The 25,197-nt window shown below is 34.0% G+C and overlaps 1 protein-coding gene across 18 annotated transcripts in view; it reads left to right on the forward strand.

Moving 5' to 3' along the window:
- The window catches only part of SENP7 (SUMO specific peptidase 7), a 159,632-nt gene extending 134,967 nt beyond the window's left edge, over positions 1–24,665 (forward strand). For 17 of the 18 annotated variants that reach the window (XM_067034743.1, XM_067034744.1, XM_067034733.1 and 14 more), the window contains 12 exons: positions 2,293–2,472; positions 3,665–3,927; positions 5,701–5,834; positions 7,239–7,355; positions 11,524–11,646; positions 15,988–16,080; positions 16,713–16,837; positions 17,812–17,864; positions 19,532–19,575; positions 19,668–19,736; positions 20,395–20,545; positions 22,836–24,665. In XM_067034743.1, coding sequence (XP_066890844.1) covers positions 2,293–2,472; positions 3,665–3,927; positions 5,701–5,834; positions 7,239–7,355; positions 11,524–11,646; positions 15,988–16,080; positions 16,713–16,837; positions 17,812–17,864; positions 19,532–19,575; positions 19,668–19,736; positions 20,395–20,545; positions 22,836–22,973 — 1,490 coding nt within the window. In that variant the 3' untranslated portion in view covers positions 22,974–24,665. Of the gene's footprint in view, positions 1–2,292; positions 2,473–3,664; positions 3,928–5,700; positions 5,835–7,238; positions 7,356–11,523; positions 11,647–12,571; positions 12,634–15,987; positions 16,081–16,712; positions 16,838–17,811; positions 17,865–19,531; positions 19,576–19,667; positions 19,737–20,394; positions 20,546–22,835 lie in introns of those variants that run through there. The other variant, XR_009335875.2, reaches the window with a different exon arrangement.
- Positions 24,666–25,197: the final 532 nt, after the last annotated feature.

The following is a 25,197-nucleotide window of genomic DNA, read 5'->3' on the forward strand; positions in this document are numbered from 1 at the left end:
ACATATGAAAAGATGCTCAAGATCACTGATTGTCAGTGAAATCCCAATTGTTAGTGAGATACCACCTCACACTGGTCAGAATGGCTATCATCGAAAAGACAGTAGATAACAAGTGCCGGAAAGGATGTGGAGAAAAGGGAAACCTCTTCCACTGTTGGCACACATTAGGATTATAAACTGATGCAGCCACTATGGAAAATAGTGTGGAGGTTGGTCAAAAAATTAAAAATAGAACTGCCATGCGATCCAGCAATTTCACTTCAGGGTATTTACCCAAAGAAAACAAAACAGTAATTTGAAAAAGTACATGCACCCCAGTGTTCATTGCAGCATTGTTCACAATAGCCAAGGTGTGAAAGCAACATAAATGTCTTCTAATAGATGAATGGATGAAGAGGTGTTTTATATATATATACAATGGAAAATTACTCAACCATTATAAAAATGAAATCTTGCCATTTGTGACAACATGGATGGATCTAGAGGGTATAATGCTAAGTGAAGTAAGTCAGACAAAAACAAATACAGTATGATCGCACTTGTATGTGGAATCTAAAAACAAAAGGGAAGCAGACTCAAAGAGAAAAAGCAGCTGGTTGCCATAGAGGAGGGTGGTGGGGAGTTGGGTGAAATAAGTGAAAGGGATTAAGAGGTATAAGCCTCCATTTATAAAATAAATAAGCAACGGGAATGTAATGTACAACATAAGGAGTATGGTCAGTAATATTATAATACCTTTGTATGGGGACAGATGGTTACTAGACTTAACCATAGTAATCATTTTATAATGTATGCAAATATCAAATCATTATGTAGTAATGTGAAACTAACATCATATGTCAACTGTATTTCAATTTTAAAAAGGCATACAAATAAAAAAAAAAGAAAAAGAAAAAGGAGCCAGTAAATAGAGAGTAAAAGAAGAGGGAAGGTAGGTTAGAATAGGACATGACAGGATAGGAAGAGAGGAAGTCAGGAGGCATGCATATGGACAGGTGCAGAAGAGAAATAGAAATACAGAAAGGGAACAAGAAAAAGATCTGGAAGAATGGAATAAGGAAAGAAAAGAATAGAGGAAGGAAGGAGGAAATATGAAAGAAATAAAGAGAAAATGTTTAAAATGGATTAATTTATAAGAAAAAGTAAAAAAAATAGAATGGCTATCTTGGGAACATTAAGATGACTAGTTAATGAGTTTGAATGCTTCTTGTAAAATGCTTTTCAAACTTTAATGTTTACATGAATTACCTGGGTTTTTTTGGTTAAACTGCTGATTCTGATTCAGTATATCTAGTGTGGGGCCTGATTTCTGCATTTCCATTTGGCTCCCAGGTGATGCTAGTGTCACAGGCTGACGACTACATTTTAAGTAGCATGGAGCTAGGAAAACATGGGGGGAGGAGTAGTAAGAGATTTGTTTCAAATAGGTAACCATCTTGGGTTTATACTTAACCGATATTTGTATTCCTAGTTCAGCTGCTTGTTTTCTTAAGTTGGACCAGATGACCTCAGGACTTCTTTACACCAGTTTTCTATATTTCTTTGAATTAAAAAATAAGGTCCTCAGAGGAGATTCTTTTAGCTCACTGAGAGGGAAAAAGAGTGATAATTCAGAACAATTAACCTAGAAGTTTTGAGAAGTAAAACCTAGAAGAATTGTAGAAGAAATGTCATCCTAGGAGTCCCCTGGTGGCCTAGTGTTAGGATTCTGGGCTTTCACTGCCATGCCGGAGTCCGGGGTTCAGTCCCTAGTCTGGGAACTGAGATCCCACAAACCATGTGGCGCCACCAAAAAAATTTCATCCTAGACCATTCAGAAGCTCATATTACTCTGGGGAATCTTTGGGTAATGGCTGGTCTGTGTAGTGGAATGCAGATGTTTGAGGAGAAGAAAAATAGGTGTTAAAGTGGCTTATGACAGCCTTTGCAGTCTTGGTTGATAGTATTAACCAAGATACAATAATATAGTTTTTTCAGTTATACTATGCTTAGTTTTCTGCATTGATAAGATAGTCCGAGATCATATAGTGTGAGAGGCTAAATTCCTACATTTAATTATCACTTAAAAATTGTTTGGCCCTTTCTAATTTATGTGATCTTTTTTATTGTAATAATACTGTTTAGGTATTTCAGCCAAGTTTACCGAAATGTACTGGAAATGATATTTTTGAAAAACCTTGCATATAATTCTTTTTAAAAAATACATTGTGTTAAAGAGGAGTCATACAGTGCATATGGAGTGTATTCTTAAATAGATTAATTTATTACCTTGTTATCTTTTATTTATTACAGTGTCCCTGCATGAGATTTCATTGCTAGTGGATACTACACATTTAAAGCGGTTTGGGTTATGGAAAAATAAAGATGATGATCACAGTAAAAGAAGTCATGCTATCCTCTTTCTTTGGGTGTCCTCAAATTATCTTCAAGAGATTCAAACCCAATTAGAAAACTCTATATTAAGCCAGCAATGTGAGTATAAAAAGATTTCTAAATTTCAGGATAATCTGAGAAGTCCTATAAGTAAAGTAATTTTCCTCTAAAATAATTTAGTAGAATGTAATTATTTCATTGAATTGAAATAAGTTCATTGAATTCAAAGTAATTTATCCCTTGATATTATGTAAGATATTTTATTCATTTAATTTATCCTTATAATTTTACTCAACCAATTAAAATTATTTTCTAAAATAAAAGGACTACCTTATCTTTTAGTCACTTGACATCCTTGGCTACCAGTCTTGAGTTTCTTGCCCTTATTTCATAATGAACTGTGACAGAACTAATCAGTGGCAAAGTCAAATAAAATACAGAAGTCTTTATCTTCAACATTTTCTATAGTTTCTAAAAAAGATAAGTCAGTTTATTTACTTATGTATCATTTTTCTAAGACTGGGTTGAATACTTTTCTGTTGCTCCCATAACACTTATCTATCAATATATAAGTATCTTGAGATATTTCCCAACTTTGTTTAGTTTCCAACTCCTAAAGGAGTCTGGTTTAGAATTGGGTAAATCAAATTAGTAAGTTTCTTTCTTATCTCTTTAATCTCTCTGCCATTTCCCCTCCTACTCCCTTGCACATTAAAGATGTTAAGTAGTGAACTAAATTTTATGTCTTTAGAATTACTTATTTTGCTGTCCTCATTACTTCCAAATTAATTGGGAAAATTTATGATTAAATAGCAGAGAAGTTGGAAAAATACACAATCCATTTATAATCATTATGGGAGGAGAGAATGTCATTTGATGAGAGAAAATGATTTTGAAGGATATGTTTGAATGGAAATTTTTTTAATTGGTAGATTTGATATATGAAGAAGACTAGAGAAAAATAATTGCTTAGTCATCATTCATTTACTTATTCATACATTCATTAACAAACATTTAAGAGCACCTAGTAAATGCCAGGTACTGGAGATGCAGCAGTCAATACCATTGTGGAGTTTGTATTCTAATGTAGTAGGCATCTAAAAATTGTGAGTTTTGGTTATAGGTTACTAATGGCCTGTTCTGGGATTTAATTTGCTTGGGTTATTAACTAACATACAAAATAGTTTGTTGAGTTGTATACCAACCTTATTGTTACTAATAATTATTTTAATTATAATCCCCTTGAAAAATAACACTACTGATAAAAACTGATTTCTTTTTTCTTTCATAGCAAAATCCATTGAATTCATTTTCCTTGAGCTACACAGTTCTATTTCACAGAGAGAAGAATTGAAATTGCAAGACATTATGACAGAAATAAGTACAGCCAATGGAGAATTAGAGCTTTCTTATCCATTGTCTTGGGTTCAGGCACTTCCTTTATTTCAGAACCTCTCTTCAAAAGAAAGCTCTTTTATTCATTATTACTGTGCTTCAACTTGTTCTTTCCCTGCTGCTACTGCTGAAGAAATGAAGATGAAATCAATATCTCAGGTTAGCATATGGTTAATATAATTAGTGAGGGAGAGAGAGGCAGTTCGATAAAAATTCTTTTTTTGAAATGAGCATGATTTCAGATTGCTGTGTTTTGTCAAAAGGGCACAGGAACCAACCTAAAGGAACTCTCAGTGCCAAAGCTAGAACAGTTAGATCAACAAAATCAGTAATGATAGCCTGTGATTATTATGAAAAAATAAGATATAATACCAATTAATCTATATTGATACAAATAAATAACTGAATGGATGAATGAAAACATAAAAAAAAGGTGGGTAAGGGGCAATTCTTTCTTAGAAAAGTGTTGCAATTAATTAATGTAAAAGGAACAAGAGAAGTATAAAACCACCTATAGAAAAATCATAGTTATGACTGTTGCAGGTAAGGTCCATGGAGAGATGCTAAATTTAATGGATGAAAACTTAAGGTAAAACAGGATATGTGCACAATATCAATCTCTCACCCCAAATATTAATTAATTACAAAAAAGTTAACTTTTTTCTCTACTGTAGTAACTTTACAGTGGAGAAACGTTGCAGGTATCACCTTAACCCAAGTGATCGAAGTTAACATTACCCATAAGATATATTGACCTAATGTACCTGTCACATCATGCACAGAGAAGAGTAACCCAAGTGATCAAAGTTAACATTACCTGTAAGATATATTGACCTAATGTACCTGTCACATCATGCATGGAGAAGAGTACAGCATTTCTGTGTTGTTCTTCTCAATATTGTATAACCTCAGTCTAACTGTGAGAAAAATCAGAGAAACCCAGTTACAAAGTAACTGACCAACAGTCTTAAAAAATACCAAAGTCATGAAAGACAAGGAAAGATTGAGGAATTGTAGGATCCTGAAACAAAAGAAATTTGTTAGGGGAAAAACTAGTAAAATCAGAATAAAGTTTGTAGTTTAGTTTATAGTATCATACCAACATTAATTTCTTAGTTTTAATAATTGTACTGTGGTTTAAAAAATGTTAATATTAGGGGGATCTGTGAGAGGCTTATTTGTTTTTTGCAATTCTTTTATCAATATAAGTCTAAAATTATCTTGAAACAATTAATGGTAAGTTTTAAAATGCTGTGTTTATTTTTATAGGAGGTTGCTAATATACATGTGGCTTGTGTATCTCTGCCAAATACCTCTAGAAAGAAAAGCGTTTATTAAGTTTGCTATGACATGGGCGTGTGCACACATGCACACACACGCACACTCATGTGGGTTTGGTCTGGGGCTAATCTGTTTTTTTAAAGGTCTGTAGAAAGCCACATTAGTGGAAGTCAAGATGTAAGACTTCACCACTGTCTTTTGCATAATGTAAACATTTTGCCTGGTAATTACATTGTATATACAAATTTGTATCATAGTTTTCCATTTAATAATAAAATACCAATTTATGTTCTTATAAACTCTTTTCAGTCTCTCATTTAAATTTTTTCCTACTATTTATCACCTCTTTTGTTCATTTTGAATAAAATGAACACTGTTTTCAGATTCCTAAGTTAATTATAAAGCCAGACCTGTAAGTAACACTTCAGGTTAAACTTTGATCATTGTATAGTACTTTTGATCCAAAGTATTATTTTGATTTAGTTATATCTTTATAGAAATTCTAAGAGTATATATATAACTCATTGGTATGTATCAATATTTCTTTTAGTCACATTTTCTCTTACCAGTCTAACTTTTGACTTTGTCCTTTTGAGAGTTAATATGTGTTTATGCACGTATAAGACCTTTTTCTTTGCCATTTTCTGTCAGCCCTCAAATACAGATACAGCCAAGCCTACTTACACCTTACTGCAGAGGCAAAGTAGTGGTTGCTACTCACTTTCTATTACATCGAATCCAGATGAAGAATGGCGAGAAGTCAGGCATACTGGACCTGTTCAGAAGTATGTACTGTGTCATATCCTGTTTGTAATAGGTGGGCAAATTAGTAGTTTTCATTCACATTGCTGATTTTAAGTACTTTTCCTTTTAAAATGTTTTGAGTTTTACTTTCTTGCTGGCAGTTAATAATAGAAATCATTATTAAAAAGTTAAAAAAATTATTAAGAAAACAATCAATGCCATTTCATTTAGTTTTATGTTAATGAGACAGAAATGGTAGTCAAGATGCCAAATGTGGTAAGATTAAAGCATTTATTGAAAATATTTGAATAGAAGTGTATGGTTTTTAAGATTATATATTCTGTATCTGAATATATAATAGGAAAAGTGAAATTGCTTATTAATGTGTGCCTCAATTTAGGGTACTTTATCAGAACTTCCCCTTCAGAAGTTACTTCTTTGTTCATATTTTGTCTTTTATATGTCTTCTCATGGTGATAAGACAGCATAAGGGAGTCTGTGCACTTGAGAGTGATTTCTATTCCTCTACACGATTCCTTTTCTTTGTTAAAAAAAAAAAAAGGAAAGCACAGGATAGGGAAATAGCCAATAAAATAGTAACTTTCATTTTAGCACTTAAAATTTTCCTGTGTTATTTGATTTAGGTGCCATGGTTACCAAGATTAAATCAACTGCAGATGATTCTTATCTTCTTGAATCTTTCTAGTTCAACAAGTACATATTATACCTTTATTATTGACTATATTTGTGCAATGAGTACCACCCTGTCTGTTCCAAGATTATAGTCAGAACTCACAACTGCTCTTATTTCTGAGCTTTAAGAGAGGGTGCCAAAGGAAAAATGCCTAATTAGTTGTCATTTTGTTTTCCATTTCTTTCTGGTTGTGCTCTAATTATTTATATCCTTTATGTTCTCTTTAAGTTATACATCGTAAGCACTTTCTTATGGGAAACTTGCCTCCTAAGCTCCCATGGTAATTCTTCATTGTCCAGCTGCTGGTGTAGACTAGCCACCAGTAGGAGAGCATTGTTTTTGACTGTTGACTCTTTTAGTCTTGGGGATTCAAACTTAGCATTGGAAACTGGAGTGTAGGAGAATCTTCTATGTTTTATTACTTCTTTGTTGAAAGTTAAAAATTGTGCAGAAGAGAGACATCCTCAATGATATTGTAATTGACTGTGAGATAACCTATTGATTAGACAAATACTGAGACTAGCCCACATGGGAAGGATTGGAAATGAAAAGATACTCAATGAGAGTACTGTTAGTAGCTTGTGAAAATAAAGGAAGGAAAATATAATTGCTTGTATCATGTCAAATATTTTTTACCCTACACATTTTAGTTATTGAATACTACTGCCCTGTTATTGTCCCATATAACAAATCCCTTTGACACTAGAGTTTTCAATATTAATATATTTTAATTTTATTTTTACTTTTTAAGGTTGATTGTATATCCTCCACCACCTACTAAAGGGGGTTTAGGAGTAACTAATGAAGATCTGGAGTGCTTAGAAGAAGGAGAGTTTCTTAATGATGTAATCATTGATTTCTACCTTAAGTAAGTACAATGATAAATGATCTTGTCATTTGTTTTACAGGTTTTGATGTGGATATTAAATATCTTTATCTCTGAAGTATTTTAACTCTAGCTAAAAATAACCTGCCAAAATTTCGGATTTGAACATTTTTGTCTACCAAAGTTTTCTGGTGTTGACTAATTCAGTTTCATTCCTTTACTTCCCATAGGTACTATATACTTCAGAAGAGTTACTGTTGTTTTGTTTTGTTTTTTTGCTTGCTATTGATTGATACTTCTTTTTAGATTTTATTTATTTATTTTTGGCTGTGTTGGGTCTTCGTTGCTGCGCGTGGGCTTTCTCTAGTTGCGGCGAGCGGGGGCTACTCTTCGTTGCAGTGTGCAGGCTTCTCATTGCAGTGGCTTCTCGTTGCAGAGCATGGGGTCTAGGCACGTTGGCTTCAGTAGTTGTGGCATGCAGGCTCAGGAGTTGTGGCTCACAGGCTCTAGAACACAGGCTCAGTAGTTGTGGCTCATGGGCTTAGTTGCTCCGCGGCATGTGAGATCTTCCCGGACCAGGGCTTGAACCCATGCATTGGCAGGCGGATTCTTAACCACTGTGCCACCAGGGAAGTCCCTGATTGATACTTCTTGGACTATAGTATTATTATAGTGAAGGAGGTACTTATATAATTACAGATCACTTTGGGAACCAGAAAGAAACAACTCTGTAGTTCTCTATTGTGTCTTTAAGCGCTGTAAAAGTTAACTGTCATTTAAAAAATCCATATTACTATTCCATTAAAAATAGTTTTCAACTTTTTATTTAGCCAAGCTGAAGGAATGTATAAGAAAGAAACTTTCATGCAGCAGTAATTTGTCTCTAGCCCTCATTTTGTACTCTATCCCTATACCTACATTTCTAACATTTCAAGATGTCTCTTAATTATTTTACTGACCCTTCCCAAACCAATTTATTATTATCATATTATTTCAGCCCTATTGTTTTACTAATAGTGTTATCCTTATTCTGCTAAGGATAGACTCAAAAATCTCATTATTATCTACTCTTCATCTTGGACATTGTAGATTTAATCTCTAGAAGTTCTGTTTGGGTCTTTTTTATATCTTTCATGTCTCTAACTTTTTGAACATATGGAATATAATTATTATATAACAACTGTTTTAATGTCTTTTTCTACTTATTCTAGCGTCCTTGTCAGTTCTGGGTTGGTTTCAATTGACTGATTTTTCTCTTCATTATGAGTGGTATTTTTTTTTTCTTCTTCTTCTTTGCATGTCTGGTGATTTTTTTACTGCATGCTGGTATATTCCTATAAATATTCTTGAATTGTATTTTGAGACAGATTATTTGGAAACAGTTTGATGCTTTTAAGGATCTTGCTTTCTAAAGTTTGTTAAGCAAGACCAACAAATTAATCCCCACTATTGAGGAAAGACCCTTCTGAATACTCTACTCAGTGCTTCATGAATTATGAGGTTTTTCCAGCCTGGCTGGTAGCAGCAGGCAGTATTCCCACAACCTGCGTGAATGCTGGGTACCATTCCCTCTACTTTTTTCAGATAGTTATTTCCCCAGTCTTAGGTATTTTCCTTACGTACATGCAGTGATCAATATTCTGCTAAATTCTTGAGGAGGACTGTCTGCAGGTGTCTGGAGTTCTTTGTCTATAGTGCTTTTTCTTCTCCAGTATTCTGATCTACAAACTCTCGCTGCCTTAGTCTCTCCTGACTCTCAGCATCTCCTCAACTCAGGGAATCTGCCGTGTTCCACCTGGGTTATTCCTTTCTGTGCTGCAGCCTGGAAACTTATCAAGGCAGTAAACTGAGGCAATTACGGAGCTCACCGTTTCCCAAGGGCCCCACTGTTCTTTGTTGCCTGATGTCCAGTGTTTTAAAATCTATTGTTTCATGTGTTTTGTCTGATTTTTTGCTTGTTTCAAATAGGAGTGTAAATCTGATCCCTATTATTCCATCTTGGCTGGGAATAAAGTTTTCATTATCATTGACTCTTCACCCTCCCTTCCTTCTCTACATACTCAGTTGCCTGAGTAGTAGATTCAGTCTCTCAAATATGTTTATTCTCTTTCTTCTGTCATCATGATCTTTTTTTTTTTTCTTTTTTCGGTATGTGGGCCTCTCACTGTTGTGGCCTCTCCTGTTGCGGAGCACAGGCTCCGGACGCGCAGGCCTAGCGGCCATGGCTCATGGGCTTAGTTGCTCCGCAGCATGTGGGATCTTCCCGGACCAGGGCACGAACCCGTGTCTCCTGTATTGGCAGGCGGATTCTCAACCACTGCGCCACCAGGGAAGCCCATCATCATGATCTTTTTAGTACTACTTATCTTACCTAAATTGTTATTCTTTTAAAACAGTCTCCTTATATCCTTTGTCTCTTTTTTCCTATCTGTTAAGTATATTATTACCACCATTATTATTCTTTACTCCATGAATGCAATTCTCACTAGAAACTTTTATTAATTTCTTACTACCTGTCAAAATGAGTTCAAACACAGTCAGGCATTTGAGTGTCTTGATAATATGATACTAATTTGTCTTTTCTGCCATCTACTTATAACCCTGCACCTATTACATAGTCCAGCAAAACTAAATTATAAACAGTTTACTAAACAAAGCCCATCCTTATTCACTCTTTTGCCTTAATGCCGTGTTACTCTTGCTTCGTGGAATATTCTTTTTATCTTAACCTGTTGAAATTTTATTCCTCTATCAAGGTTCCTCACAAGGGTTATCTTCTTGAAAACTTTTCCTGATTTTAAACAGATATTATGCACTCTCATAATACCTTATTTGTATCTCTTTTTTGGTTCATATAATATTTTGCCTTATTTTAAAGTTATTGGGTAGCATTATGATTATTTTCCTTCTAAAGGTGGAGCATCTTATATCTTACTTATTTTTGTAACCCTAAGTAGTGTCAAATTTATATTTTGTGAGATGAGTTGGATCATCTTTGATGTTAATTTTGATATGTTTTATTAGAATTAACTAATAAAATTTTATTTCAAATTCAGTTCTAAGAATATTTTTATATACTTCCTTTTCACTGAACTGCCTGTATCTCTGACTCTGACTTCTTTTCAGAGGGGATTCTACTTTATTTTTTAAACTACTTTCTATTTATTTTTAATATTGATGAATAACTTTCATATAGGAAAGTGCACAAATTTTAAGTGTATAGCTCATGAATGTTCACATATGTGTGTACCCATGTTATCGCCATTCAGATTAAGGTAAAGAACACTTGCAGCATACCAAAAGCATTCTTTGTGTCGCCTTCCACATAGTATACCCTCCAAATAACCACATTTAAAAAAATTCAAGTTGTGTTTGTCTTTTATGCTTTTTATAAAAGCAATTCCAAGATTTTTTCTTTTTTTTTTTTTTTTTTTGCAATACGCGGGCCTCTCACTGTTGTGGCCTCTCCCGTTGTGGACCACAGGCTCCAGACGCACAGGCTCAGCGGCCATGGCTCACGGGCCCAGCCTCTCCGTGGCATGTGGGATCTTCCCAGACCGGGGCATGAACCCGTGTCCCCTGCATTGACAGGGGGACTCTCAACCACTGCGCCACCAGGGAAGCCCCAAGATCATTTTTGAACCTTTATAAACTATTAACAATAGTAGAGTTCTCTAATTATGAGAGGTTTAATCACTAAGTGATTTAATTATAAACTTGTGTTGAAGAATTGTTTTAGTAAAGAAATAGACTAAGGATTTAGAGATTAGTCATGTCTCAGAGTTATTAAAATTTCTCTAGATTTGTTTAGGAGTGTCATGGTTTCAGTTTTGTATTTGATTGCATGATTATTTGATTAATACTTCCTTCACTGTCACTCTTCTGGATTGTAAGCTCTACGGGGGGGCAGAAACTTTTTTTGCCCCCTCTCGTTTTATGTCGCTAGTATAAATATGGTACTTGGCACATATTAGGAATTTGAGAAATATTTGTTAAGTAAATGAATATGTGGAAAATTTCTGCTTTAATTGATCTTGGTAGAAGGTGAGGTAACTAAAGAACAACAAAAAAAGCTGAAATCAGAGCAAATTGCAAGATTGCTTTGACTCTAATAGGACATAAAAATGAAGATTTTCTGAACACAGATAATTGGAGGAAGACTGGATAAAATCTAAAAATAATTTACTTTTGTGGTGTTGTTACTTTGCAGGTATCTTATATTGGAGAAGGTGTCAGATGAACTTGTTGAACGAAGTCACATTTTTAGTAGCTTTTTCTACAAATGCTTGACAAGAAAGGAAAATAATTTAACAGAAGATAATCCAAATCTTTCGTAAGTCAGTCTTTCAGTGTACTTAAGTTTTAAGAGGAAAACATACTATTTTGATGGACTTAGCGAAATAACTTCTTACAGTATTTCCTAGAGTGAGCAGTAGTACCACTTTGGCAGGTGCTGGGCCTGTTTGCTCTGAGAGGCATTTCTTACCTTTCCACTGTTCTGTTCCCTATCACAGGGAGGCTGACTCTTACAAGTTGCATTTCCAATAGCATGTTCTGTGGGGGATATTGGAGGTTGGGAGGCAAGGAAAGAAGAAGTCAGGATGTTTCTTCCTTACCCTCTTTGCCTTGGGCAGTTATTCTGGTAGTGGTTCTAGTTCCTCTGTGGGTCCTTCTTTCACTGCACAGACGTGATAGAGCTCCAGCTTCCATTTGGAGGTACTACTTCTTCACTTTGCCATTCAGCATAAGGGTGTAGCATTGTCCTACTATGCTAAGCTCTGGTTGCCTCACTGATTGCCTTTTGTGGCATTGCGCTTTTTCTATCACCACTGTAGCCAATTATTTGCATTACATTTTATCTGTCTTAAATATATTGGGAGATTTATGTTTTCCTGGTTGGACCCTCACTAACATACTACTATTTAATTAAACTGATGTAACGTTATAAAATAGCACGTTCCCACAATTCAGCTGAATTTCTGTCCAGGCATTTTTTGGATTAATTCTAAAACCTATAGAGCAGTGGATGGGGCTAGGCAAAAAGGAAGAAGGAGTAATTCTTGTATCTTAGCAGTAACTTGGATAGTTGTGAGCTTGGAGCCACTTCACCCCTCTCCCTGCCCCTAACAATTCATGTAATAATCTATATGGTAGGCCCATGATAAAATTAAGAGTTTTTATTTTTAAAAAAGTTAATGTAAGCATTTGTCTACCACGTTACAAGGTACATTTTTGTACATTATTTCTTCCCATAACAGTGCTTTTAGGTATGTAAGGCTTCAGATGAGGAAGCAGGCCAATAAAGATTGGCAGAACCCTGGTAAGTGACAGAACTGGTTGGGACTTAAATCTTTATCTTTTAACCACTAATCCAGAGATGTTTTTGTTGTACTGCACTGCCTTTGAAAAAATGGCTGTGAGAGTTGTTTCATCCCTTTAAAATAATAGGAATAATAAGCAAGTAAGAAGATGATTAAATGGGTAAACTGTCAGAATTTGTTGTATTTTTGGAGAAGAAGGATAGGAATAGAGAGAGTATTAACATTTATTGAGTACCTGCTTGGAGCCATGGCAGTGAACATAAAGTTATTTTGTTTGATTCTACAGTAGTCTTATGACATAAATGCCATTATTGTTATGAATTGAAGCTTAAAGAAGTTAGATAAGTTATCTGAAGTTGGATATAGCTTTCCAGTTTCAAAGTTCAAGTTTTGTCTGTTGTTTTTAGTATTGCAACTATATAATTTATGGCCTAAATTGGGACACTTGAGAGAATAAAAAGGAGGCTCTATTAATAGCTACACTGGGCAACCCATGTATACTGGGGCTGCCCTAGACAAACTGGGATGTGTAGTCATCTATATTTTGAGTGTCTTTATGGATTTCGAATTTGTGCTGGTTGACAAGGCCTGCCAGGGTCAACTAAGGAGAAAATCAGTCTGAAAATATTCCTGATAATCAGGGTTAATGGAGAGGGATATATGGAAGGGGAAGATTTATTAAATAAATTTGATATTTAACATTTCTGATGCCCTCCTTTTCTGTTTTATGAGTATAGAAACATGGTTGGCACCATGCACTTAATCCCACATTTTGTTTTAAGATTACTAGTCAGTGTGGAGAATTATGCATTTGGCATACCCACGAAGAAACTGAGGAAATGAAAAGGTAGATTCTGCTGTATTAAAAAATTTTTTTTAATTAAAAAATTTGATGTATGAATGATCATATTTAAACATAATACAAAACTGATTGGGCTTCCCTGGTGGTGCAGTGGTTGAGAATCTGCCTGCTAATGTAGGGGACATGGGTTCAAGCCCTGGTCTGGGAGAATCCCACATGCTACGGAGCAACTAGGCCTGTGAGCCACAACTACTGAGCCTGCATGTCTGGAGCCTGTGCTCCGCAACAAGAGAGTCTGCAATAGTGAGAGGCCCGTACACTGCGATGAAGAGTGGCTCCCGCTTGCCACAACTAGAGAAAGCCCTCACACAGAAACGAAGACCCAACACAGCAAAAATAAATAAATTAATTAATAAACTCCTACCCCCAACATCTTAAAAAAAAAAAAACTGAGTTAGATGAGTGGCATCTTCCAGTGTAAGATAGATCTTATATGTATCTTATGCATAATATATATTTATATATACACATATACATATGAACACATACATACATATACACACACACAAATACTCATACTAATGCTTAGCTTGATATGTATACAATTAGTATTCACACAAATAATCCCTACAAATCAGTTAAAAAAAAAAAAGAACCCAGAAGCAAAGTGACAAGGGATACAAAGCATAATTTACGGCTAATCAATCCTACAGGAAGCTCAAACTACTAGTGTTAGGAAATAGCAGACTAAATGATTCACAAAGTCATTACTGTGGTTTATGAGATCCTGCAAGATCTGCTTCTGTCCATGTCCCTAAACTCATCTCACAGCATTCTCTCCCCTCATTTATCACACTTCAGCTCAGCCTACTTCCTTTCAGTTTTCAAATATGCTTAAGCTCTTTCCTGTTTTCTGACAGAAATTTCTTCTTCTGGCACTTTTTAATGTATTTTACAACATGATCTCTAATCATTTTTTTGTTTGTTTGTTCATTTTCTGTTTCTTATTCTAAAATACAAGCTCCATGAGGTCAGGGACTTCATCTGTCCTATTTTCTACTCTATGCCTGGTGCATTTTGCTCAGTTCTTAGAACATACTGGGAACTCAAAATAAAAGATAATAATGTATGTTATTGAATGGGGAGAGAACTGTTAGACATTAGTTGAGGATTTTCCATACAGTTAGGAACAGAATAAGCGATTATATTGCAGCCCCCTTATTCTCTCCTGTCATCCTTGCCCCATCCAATATCTAATGTGTTCCCAATCAAATAAGGTTAACATAATCAGGAAATCTACCAAACAGCAACACAACAAGACAAAAGAAAACCAGGTGTCTATCATTAAGATCTTTCAGATGGAAAACAAATTAAGAGACTCTGCACTAGGTAAAAATAATAATTTATAATCATTGTAATGGTTGGGTCATTTTGAAATAAGAAAATTTGGTAAACATATGACTCATTATTTATGAAGTTAATCTTTTGCATAGTGACTAATTCCTACCACATCTTTTAGCCCCATCTTACTCCCAATGTCTACTCCTGTGAGTTTGGTTAGATATTCCTGTGAGTTTGGTTAGATATTCATTTGGATAGGGCAAAGACATCTGTTTCCTGTGTTACTTGGTATGTAAATGTGTAAGAACTTAATGATTTGTTTAATTTTCTGACTAAAAAGAGGTCCTTTGTGGGACTGAGCCAGAAGTCACATATCACCATCTCCTTTATGCCACTGTGAAATGCTATCCCTTTCCTAGAACCTTTTTTGACATCCAGACTTGGTTTGATATCTTCCTTCTTTAACTTCCCTAATGAGGTAAAGAAAAGGAATTATTATTTGTGTGTCCCAACCCTTCATGTTTTTCCTAGATGCCATCACCATAATTCCTTTGTATCCTTTATGACACTTATTTAATTATTTGTTGTAGTTTTTTTCTGCCTTCATTATTTTTTAAATCCTTTTAGGGCAGTGTGAGTGATTTTCATTATTTGTTCTTAGGAACCTAATAAATATTTGTCAAAGAAATAAAGGATGGATAATGGGTATGCTTAACTCATTGTCCTATAATATTCTTATAAATGAAATAAAGGGAGATGAGTCTCATCTTTAAAAATCTAAGACTATATACCTCATCCCTCCTCTTCCATTAAGTTTTAACATCTCCCTTGTCACAGATATAACATTTAGAACATTCTGTTAAGGTTTAATGGTAATATTTTATATCAGCCCAGGTGGAACTAAATAGAATAAATAGGTATAGCTATTTAGATTCAGTTGCTGAGACACTTTTGGAATCTGTAAAGCATTTTATGAATTGCTGTCTTTCTTTTATCCATTACTTTATTGTTTATAAATAGTGATCATATTTAAAAACAGCCAGGAGTTAATAAAATGAGATAATTTTCTAGTCTGTTAAATATTATGTACCTTGAAGAAGATGGTTAAATAAACTAAAGCTAGCATTTCTCAGTATATAAAAAAGACCCCTGAAATCCTTATCTTAAATTTTTAATTTTTTATCTATCAAATATGTCTTTTTGTTCCCAGAATGGCTCAGAGAAGACATAAGAGAGTAAGAACATGGACTCGTCACATAAACATCTTTAATAAAGATTACATCTTTGTGCCTGTAAATGAGTCGTGAGTATTTCAGATTATTAAAAAAAAAAATCGGAGAGTGCAGAAAAATACTTTGTGCATTTTTAGATTAATAATCAGTAAAAAAGTATGGGTAGATAAACCCAGGTATTATTTTTAATTTTTTTCTAAAGAAGTAGCTAAAATAATGAGTTTATCTTGCATTTTGGTTTGACAGTACTTATGTTGTAAATAGTGGGAAAAAAAATGACAAATGCCCACAAGACGATAATGGCTTAGACATACAGTTTATTTTCAGGTGGGACTCAAGAAAAGATTTTCTAAACAAAAAATCAAAAGCTTTTAGGATAAATTTTCAAATATTTAAGAGAACAAGCTATTTAAGCACTAACAGAAAAAAGGTGATGCTATAAGTCTCTTTGCTTGTTTATTAAAGCAGATTCTCAACAGGAAACACTAATTATATAAAAGTAAATAAGTTTGACTTACTCAGATTTTACCCTAAGAAGTCTTAGTGCTTTTTAAATTAGTTTTGGAATGCGTGTTCAGATACTACAGTGGACTTCTTCAAAATTGATGTTTGTTATACCCACCTTCTCAGCTATAGTTCTAGAACATATTCTTCTGCATTGTTTAGATTTTGTGTTATTAAGATTATATTTCTTTTTCAACAGGTCTCACTGGTATCTTGCAGTCATTTGTTTTCCATGGTTAGAAGAAGCTGTGTATGAAGATTTTCCACAAACTATATCCCAGCACTCCCAGGCTCAGCAATCCCAACATGACAACAAAACAATAGGTGATAAACTTAATGTGTTTTTAATAATGTTGGCAACAGTAAAATGATTATAGAGAACAATATGAAGTTAAAGGATAGTATAATTATTTCTTATCATTTAGTTTATTAGAAGAAATGTCTGAAATTTTCATGATAGATACCCAGACTCATGTATAAACAAAATGTAATTGTCAGGTTTTACTGTTATATCAAGTTTTATCATAGCAGTTTTTATAAAATAATCTTTCTAAGAATTCATGCCATGAATCTTCAGGCATAGCTTGAAATCTCCCCTTTTTCCTTTTTCTTAATATAAATTAACACAATTCCTGTTGACACTAGTAATTTGGCTAGGTAATATCGGGTCTCTTATAATTTTTCCATGATTTTTCTTATGTTACAACCCAAATCTTAAGTAAGCAAATAAGCCTACTTTCTTTGAGAAAAAAAAATCAAATTGTATTTTATAGCTGTAGCCTAAGCAGCACGCAGAATTAATAATAGCCATTACCATTAATACTGGCCAAAACCTATCTCTTGTGGGGGAGAAAGAAAGACTGATAAAGCAACTGATTACTTTCTATTTTGTCTAATCCTCCTATGCTGCAAAAGTGTATTTATGCAACACTCTATGATCATATGTTAGAAGAATTATTACTAGGCAAGTTAACCATCCTCCACATTAAAACAGCAGAGATTTTGATAAGTAAGCAATCTATGAAGATTGTCTTTTTACAGGAAACTGGCCCCAGCTAACTGGTATTTCAAGTTTTGGCTCTGCGGTGTATGTATTGTGTGATGACAGCCAATTAAGTATTGTTAGTTTTATCCATTGATTGGATTTTTTTGTAACATTAACCATAAAAAAAAATTAAATAGTTCCCAGGTATTTTTTCCCTTTAATTACTACTGTGCATACAAATTACAATTTAACCTTATCTAAATACTTTGTATTAGACATAAACACACGTAACTGTTTTGTTATTTCTAACTAGATAATGATCTGGATACTTCTTCAGCGCTATCCTTGGGTATAGAAGATTCTCAAGTAAGTGTGTTTTTATAAATGTAAAGGAAGGAAAACTCATGAATACAACAATTTTATCTGGAAAATAGGGCATAGCTAGGTGGGCTGTGATGGATATTGGTGTACCATAATTAAATTATGCTGTTTTATGATTCTTTGGAGTATTTCGTTGGGATGGAAAAGAGAACAAGAGAAATTATCATTCTTTTTGCATCTGTTTAGCTTACTTTAACTCCGTAGGTTTGTTTATAGTTTATCTGATCATCTTGGTCGACTACTTTTTCAATTTCTATGGAAAAATATACTTTTATTCTTCACTATGTCATTAGATTTTGCACTCAGAGTAATTAATTACCTATATTTTATATTCCACTTTCTATTATTATAAGTTGTTGGTAAAAATCATTCAAAGTAGACTCATGGTCAACCCATATGACTCCTGAGGCTAAGATAGTTACTGTTAATTTTTCTTTAAATGGACCTCTAAACTGATATTCATGGTCTAGATTTGGTATCTTAATTGATTAAGGTAGCCACCTAATTATTTTTTAATACATACAGACAGCAGCAGCCTCCCTGGCATAGGGCTGTGTCTTTCCTGTCAGCGGTACAGGGTGGGCAGAAGGAAGGAGGTTTCCTTTTCTGATGTCACAGCGGCAGAATAGGGGAGTTCCTTCTTGCCTCTAGAGCCAGGTTTCCCAAATTGGGTTCCATGGAATACTTGTTCTAAGATGCAGTTTATGATAAAAAGGATTCTAAGGTCAGTTAAGTTGGATAAACCCTGTGTCCTATTCCTCTCTTAGAGATTCACTGTTATATTAGAATAATAAAGGTACTGAGAAGTTCTGCATATTAAAGAAAGTTTGATCTATTGATTCTTAAATTTATCAACAAAAATAACAAAATACCCCATCTCTTGTCCCTTAGTGTACATTAATAATCTGCTTCTTGTGCTTCAAAGAGAAGAAGTCTGTCTCTATTGATATCATATACTGAGTTAAGAGAATGTGTATAAGGACAGGTTCAGTTAACTTCTTTATCTTTGCTTAAGATGGCAACTCTGAATAGAAGTAATTCAAGTTCCAGGTTGTTTTTTAGGCCATGTTAAAGCTCCATAACTTCTTGAGGTCACATGTAAAAGTGTATAAACTAGTTTCACCAGTATAAGAAAAGAAATCTATAAATTAAAAAAAAATGAAGTTGGCTCACTTTAGATGATGAAAAGAACTCTTATTTGAAATTTTAATTTTAAAGTTATTTGAAACATTTTCTATTTCTTTTTTAAAAATTTTACTTTATTTATTTGGTTGTGCTGGGTCTTAGTTGTGGCTCGTGGGCTCCTTAGTTGCAGCTTGTGGGCTCCTTAGTTGTGGCTTGTTGGCTCCTTAGTTGTGGCAGGTGGGCTCCTTAGTTGTGGCTTGAGGGCTCCTTAGTTGCAGCTTGCTGGCTCCTTAGTTGTGGCACATGGGCTTCTTAGTTGTGGCAAGCAAACTCTTAGTTGCAGCATGCATGTGGGATCTAGTTCCCTGACCAGGGATCGAACTCAGGCCCCCTGCATTGGGAACATGGAGTCTTAGCCACTGTGCCACCGGGGAAGTCTCTATTTGAAACATTTTAAAGAGTAACTGAATATTAATTTATTTACACTAGCTTTAATTGCAAAGTCGTAAAAATTCATGTTATTTCAGAGTCCTGAGATGAATATGTCAGTACCAAAGAAAATGTGTAAAAGGTATGTACATGCTATAATAAGTCTTTTCAGATACTTAGGTTTACTTCATATATGAATATATACATCTTGATTTCTTCCTGTGATTTTCATAGGCCATGCATTCTCATACTAGACTCCTTGAAAGCTGCTTCTATACAAAACACAGTTCAGAATTTACGAGAGTAAGTAATGACAATTTTACTAAAATCTCAATAATTTTTAAGTTGCCTTAAGAATTACTGAAAAGATTATATCAGGAATTATATTTTATTATTTATTTAGATGATGCCTGCAAATCTAATTAATAACAAATATCCCCATTATATGTAAAATATTTCTCAAGGATTATATCAAAAGTAAATTTGGAATTTGTATGCACAATTGAACAAAAGACATAATTTTACAAAGGAGCATTGCAAATATTAGTGGTTGTCAAAAGTAACACTTTAGAAAAAAATAAGAACTCTTTCACATTCTTATTTTGTGTGTGCATGTGTGTTTGTAATTTTTAAATTTCCTACAGGATCTGGAAAAAACTAGCAACTAAAGTTTAAAAATAATTTGTTTAGTTTACTTTGTAATATAAGTGACTTATGTATATGAGTTGTGAAAGTTGAGTTGTTGAAAAAAGTCTGGCTTTTAGTTTGAAACTCAGATGATTTTATTTAAAGTAGCACTTTTGAAGCCTCACATTACAATTTGTGCTGTTAAGGATTAAGTCTTTTGAAATGTGGCTGGAGGCAATATATTTGGCAGCAAATGTTTTTCCATTTTTGTGAAAGTGTTGCATAATAGTAAAGAAATTTCTACTTGAGTCACTCTACTTTTTGATGATTTAAGGTATTTAGAGGTAGAGTGGGAAGTTAAACGAAAAACTCATCGTGAATTCAGCAAAACAAACATGGTGGACCTATGCCCTAAAGTTCCTAAACAAGATAATAGCAGTGATTGTGGAGTATATTTACTGCAATATGTGGAAAGCTTCTTTAAGGTATGTAAAGACATAAATACGTTTTTTATTCACAATTACCAGCATATAATCACAAATTACTGGGCAAGCAAAGAAGCAAGAAAATGTTAGAGGTAATCAAGAAATAAGGAAAAAAAAAGGCATAGAACCATATATAACCCAGATATTGGAGTTAGAAGATAAGAACTTTAAAATGATTTGATTAATATGTTGGAGAAAATAGTCAAAGATAAACAAAATGGATGAAAATTGAATCTGCTAAAAAAAAAAAGTCAAGTGGACATTCTAGAACTGAAAATGCATAATGATATATCTGAAATTAAGAACTTACTGTATGGGTTTGATAGCAGACTGAATAAAGCAGAAGACAGGTGAGGGAACTTTAAAAAAGGACAATAGAAAGTATCCCACTGTAGCTCAGAGAGGAAAAAGAATGTAAAGAAGAGAACAGAGCATAAGAGACAAGTGTGATACAGTCAGAAAGTCTAATTTACATGTAATTGGAGTTGCAGAAGGATTAAGGGTGGAGAGAGAGAATAAGGCAGACACAAATTTGAAGGAAAAATTTTAAAACTAAAAGACTTGTGTATTGAAGAAGCTCAGAAAACCATAAGCTACGTAAGTACAATGACAAGTTATGGGTATTATTTTCTAGCTCATCAGAGACTCTATAGGAACTGTAGCAATACTAAAAAGAAATTTTAAATAGCTACAGATCACTCTGCTTTTTGAACTGTTAGCTCATTACTTCAGTCATAACCAGTATTATTTATGAAAATGGGTATAGCAAAAGGTATTTTTGACCAGAAGCTTGTTTGGAAAATCCTTAAAGGTACTTTCAAAGCATGAGGGTTATAGTATGCAGTTATAACTTTTGGTATAATTGGGGAGGATTGATAATATACAGTAGAACATGGTACACATTATGGAAACTACTAAACATGTTATGCTGGGTTTTTTTTCCTTTTTTATTCTAGACTGGAACTTCATTATAGGGTGACAGTTCTGGCCTTCTAATACTCTTTCCAAAGAGATTTGATTTTGTTTTTAGATATCCAAAGTGCCTTATTACATAACATAGTCTGAGTCTGTTATATAATTCTACTTTATGTAGCCTCAGTCAGTAGAACATACTTTTTTTTTTTTTTTTTTTTTTTGCGGTATGCAGGCCTCTCACTGTTGTGGCCTCTCCCATTGCGGAGCACAGGCTTAGCGGCCATGGCTCACAGGCCTAGCTGCTCCACGGCATGTAGAATCTTCCCAGACAGGGGCACGAACCCATGTCCCCTGCATCAGCAGGGGGACTCTCAACCACTGCGCCACCAGGGAAGCCCGAACATACTTCTCATATAGGTGATAGCACCACTTAAGATTGCTGGGGGGAAAACCTCAGAACACTAAATCTTGTGTTTCACAAATTTGTGCACTAATATAACAGTGTGGATTGAAGACAATAGGTTTCAGGTTGACCATTCAAAACCTGTGGAACTTTGTAACTAGGCCATAAGAAAAACAATTTTAATCCTAATAAAAATACTTGCACAGTTAAATCTCCACTGAGATGTGCCCCTAGAATCACAGTCAGTCCTTCATTTCAGCTTTATACTCTGGGACTCTTAATTTCTTCTTTAAGATGTAAGTCCTTCTTATATCTGGCTTCTAATAGTTTCATCAAATTTATAAACATGATCTAGGGGTAGTCTTATTCAGCAGTTACTCATTTATTTTTTTAAACACAGGCAGAATTGTCTTTGCAGTTGCAACTTGCAACTTCCTTATTAAGCTTAACATATGGAAAATATATCAGTTCCTTAAGCCACTAAATTGGCTATTTCATGGATTAAAAGAAGGTACTTCTGCAGGATTTTCTACTTTTTATGTGAGATTCTTCATTTACTGCTAAGGCTTCCTCTTCTTTTTAATAGTTTCAAAATATTAACATGTTGGAAAAAATTGTGTTCAAACCAGCCTGACTTCTGCATTGTACTGAATCATTCTCTGTTTACTAATTCTCTTTGCACTAATTCACTTAAATATGCATTGTAGCAGAACATATGGTGTTTAATTTTGATGTTCAAAAGTTAGCAGTTTAATGAAAATGTTCTAAAATTGATTGTGGTGATGGTTGCACAACTCTGAATACACTGAAAATCATTCAGTTGAATAGGCAAATTGTATGTTATGTGAAATATATCTCAGTAAAGCTGTTATTTTAAAAAGTTAGCAATTTCTCATTTCTTATAAAAGTGAGCTTAAAACAAATTTGAATTATACTGCTAAAGTGATTGTACTCTGTCTTTTCTCTCATTAGGATCCTATTGTTAACTTTGAACTTCCAATTCATTTGGAGAAATGGTTTCCTCGTCATGTAATAAAGACCAAACGGGAAGATATTCGAGAGCTCATTTTGAAACTTCATTTACAGCAACAGAAGGGCAGCAGTAGCTAGTTAATCTGTACAAACATGACACAGATGTTCTGTACGATTACTGGAAAGCTGCTTATCAGCATTTGTGTTAGCCAGCTCACAGAGAAGAAAATAACTTGCAGTAGTTTTATAAGTCACTGTACATTATTTAAAATATATAAGATATAATATTAGAATTGTTAGGATCTCATAGATGGAGTGGAAATGGGGGTGATATAGATAAAGTCATTAGATAGAAATTAAAATTTCATAAATATTTGATATTTTTCTGATTAAATATGCTTGGATTATGCAATAGCATATGTAATGTGGGAATGTTTTTATAGATAATAAAACTATGTGATCTGTACTTCCACATAACTGGGAGTTGAAGGGAGTTAGGTCCTCCCTGGTGCCAGCCCCAGTGCTTGTCAAATTCATTGACAAGTCACATTATATTGTAATTCTATTCTTTGCAGCTCAAGCATGCAATATGAATACTGTGTATTTTTTTTTAAAAGAATTTAGTATCAAGGCTTCAGAAAATGCCATTTACGGCATCCCTTCTGTATAGTGTGAGAGAAGACATAATGTTAGGAAGGTGATAAAAATTCACTCTTTCAATGCGCAGCTTATTTTTCCCAGTTGCTAAGTGAAACCATTACTCTATTCTAATTGTTGTTTGTTTTCCATTTCTTTTGATGTCATGTGTGGGGATCTGAGAATTTAGTTCATTCATTCAGAGTGAAATTTGGAAGAAAAATTTAGCTATCCAAAATAGGTTTTTAAAAATTGTATATGTAGCTCAACTTAGTTTATTTGAGGTATAGCTATATAAATATTGACTTCTATCCTATTCTGACATCCCAGAATATATGTACACAGTCTCTGTAAGTATAGAAGATAAAATTGGTGACTTCATAACTTTAATTAAAAAAAATCCTCAAAGTCTTCTATATTAATTGTTAGGACTAAATACATAATTTTATAGCTGTTTACCCAGTATTCATCTGCAAAAGCCAGATTGCTCTCATTGCTTTTGTATTTTTAAATTGTAATTTTTAAGGAGCTGTGATCCCCATGGAGCATAAGTTTTTATGAAATGTTCAGGTAACAGTTCTGAATTGATGTGATGATGGTGGTATTACATATGATTAAACACTTCATAACCTTCTAATGTTATCAGGAATATTTTGAGGGGATGATTATATTGTATTTTCTCAGATAAGAAAAATGTTTTTTAATCTTCTGTCTTAAACATCTCTTAGATTTACATTGTTACTGTATATAAAGCAGTGAAGCAAAGGCAATTTAAGATGAAGCTAAAAGTCGGAACATTTTATTTCAAAATCCTGTGAATTGAGGTTGTCAGTTAAGCCTTAGTGTCCTTAAGTTTCTGTTAATCTTGCCATCATCTTTATATTGTTAAAGATATTTGTCCTTTGGAAATTTCCTATAAAGATGGTTATAATTACATGTTTCATTCCCAATTTCTGTGTGGGGGGAGGGGATTTTTTAAGATGACTTAATTATTTTGTATATCTAATTTTGGGAAAGCAAGTATCTAATACATCTCCTTGTGACTTCTTAACTTTTTTGTTTGTATGTTTTTGAAAGACACCACTGTTCTTTATCATGTTTTGAAGATTGTTTAAAATTTGTTTTCCTAAATTCATATGGAAATAATGCTTTGAGAATATCAACATTTTATATTAAACATGTTTCCAATTCATTAAATTGAGGTGTAATTTTTTTCCTTAAGAAACGTGAGCCATTCTTAGAAATAGATTTTAAATTGTAGATACAGATTTTAAATTGTATGTTACTCAGTGCATGTCATATAATTGATGCTTAGATTAATTTTTCTTCTTTAACAGACATGTGGTAATTTTGATAGTTCAGGGAACATTTTTTTTTTTTTTTTTTCCTTCGGTACGTGGGCTTCTCACTGTTGTGGTCTCTCCCTTCGCGGAGCACAGACTCCGGACGTGCAGGCCCAGCGGCCATGGCTCACGGGCCCAGCTGCTCCGTGGCATGTGGGATCTTCCCAGATCGGGGCACAAACCTGCGTCCCCTGCATCGTCAGGCGGACTCTCAACCACTGCGCCACCAGGGAAGCCCCAGGGAACAGTTTTTGAACATCTACTACTGTCAGGCAATGTACAAGGTAGAAAAAACGGAATGACAGCTCTTATTCCTAAGTCATTTATAGTCTAATGGGAGAAATGGACATATGAACAGTTTTGTTTTTTTTTTTTTTTGCGGT

The sequence above is a fragment of the Kogia breviceps genome, chromosome 5 (genome assembly GCF_026419965.1).
Source record: "Kogia breviceps isolate mKogBre1 chromosome 5, mKogBre1 haplotype 1, whole genome shotgun sequence".
Classification (NCBI taxonomy): Eukaryota; Metazoa; Chordata; class Mammalia; order Artiodactyla; family Physeteridae; genus Kogia; species Kogia breviceps.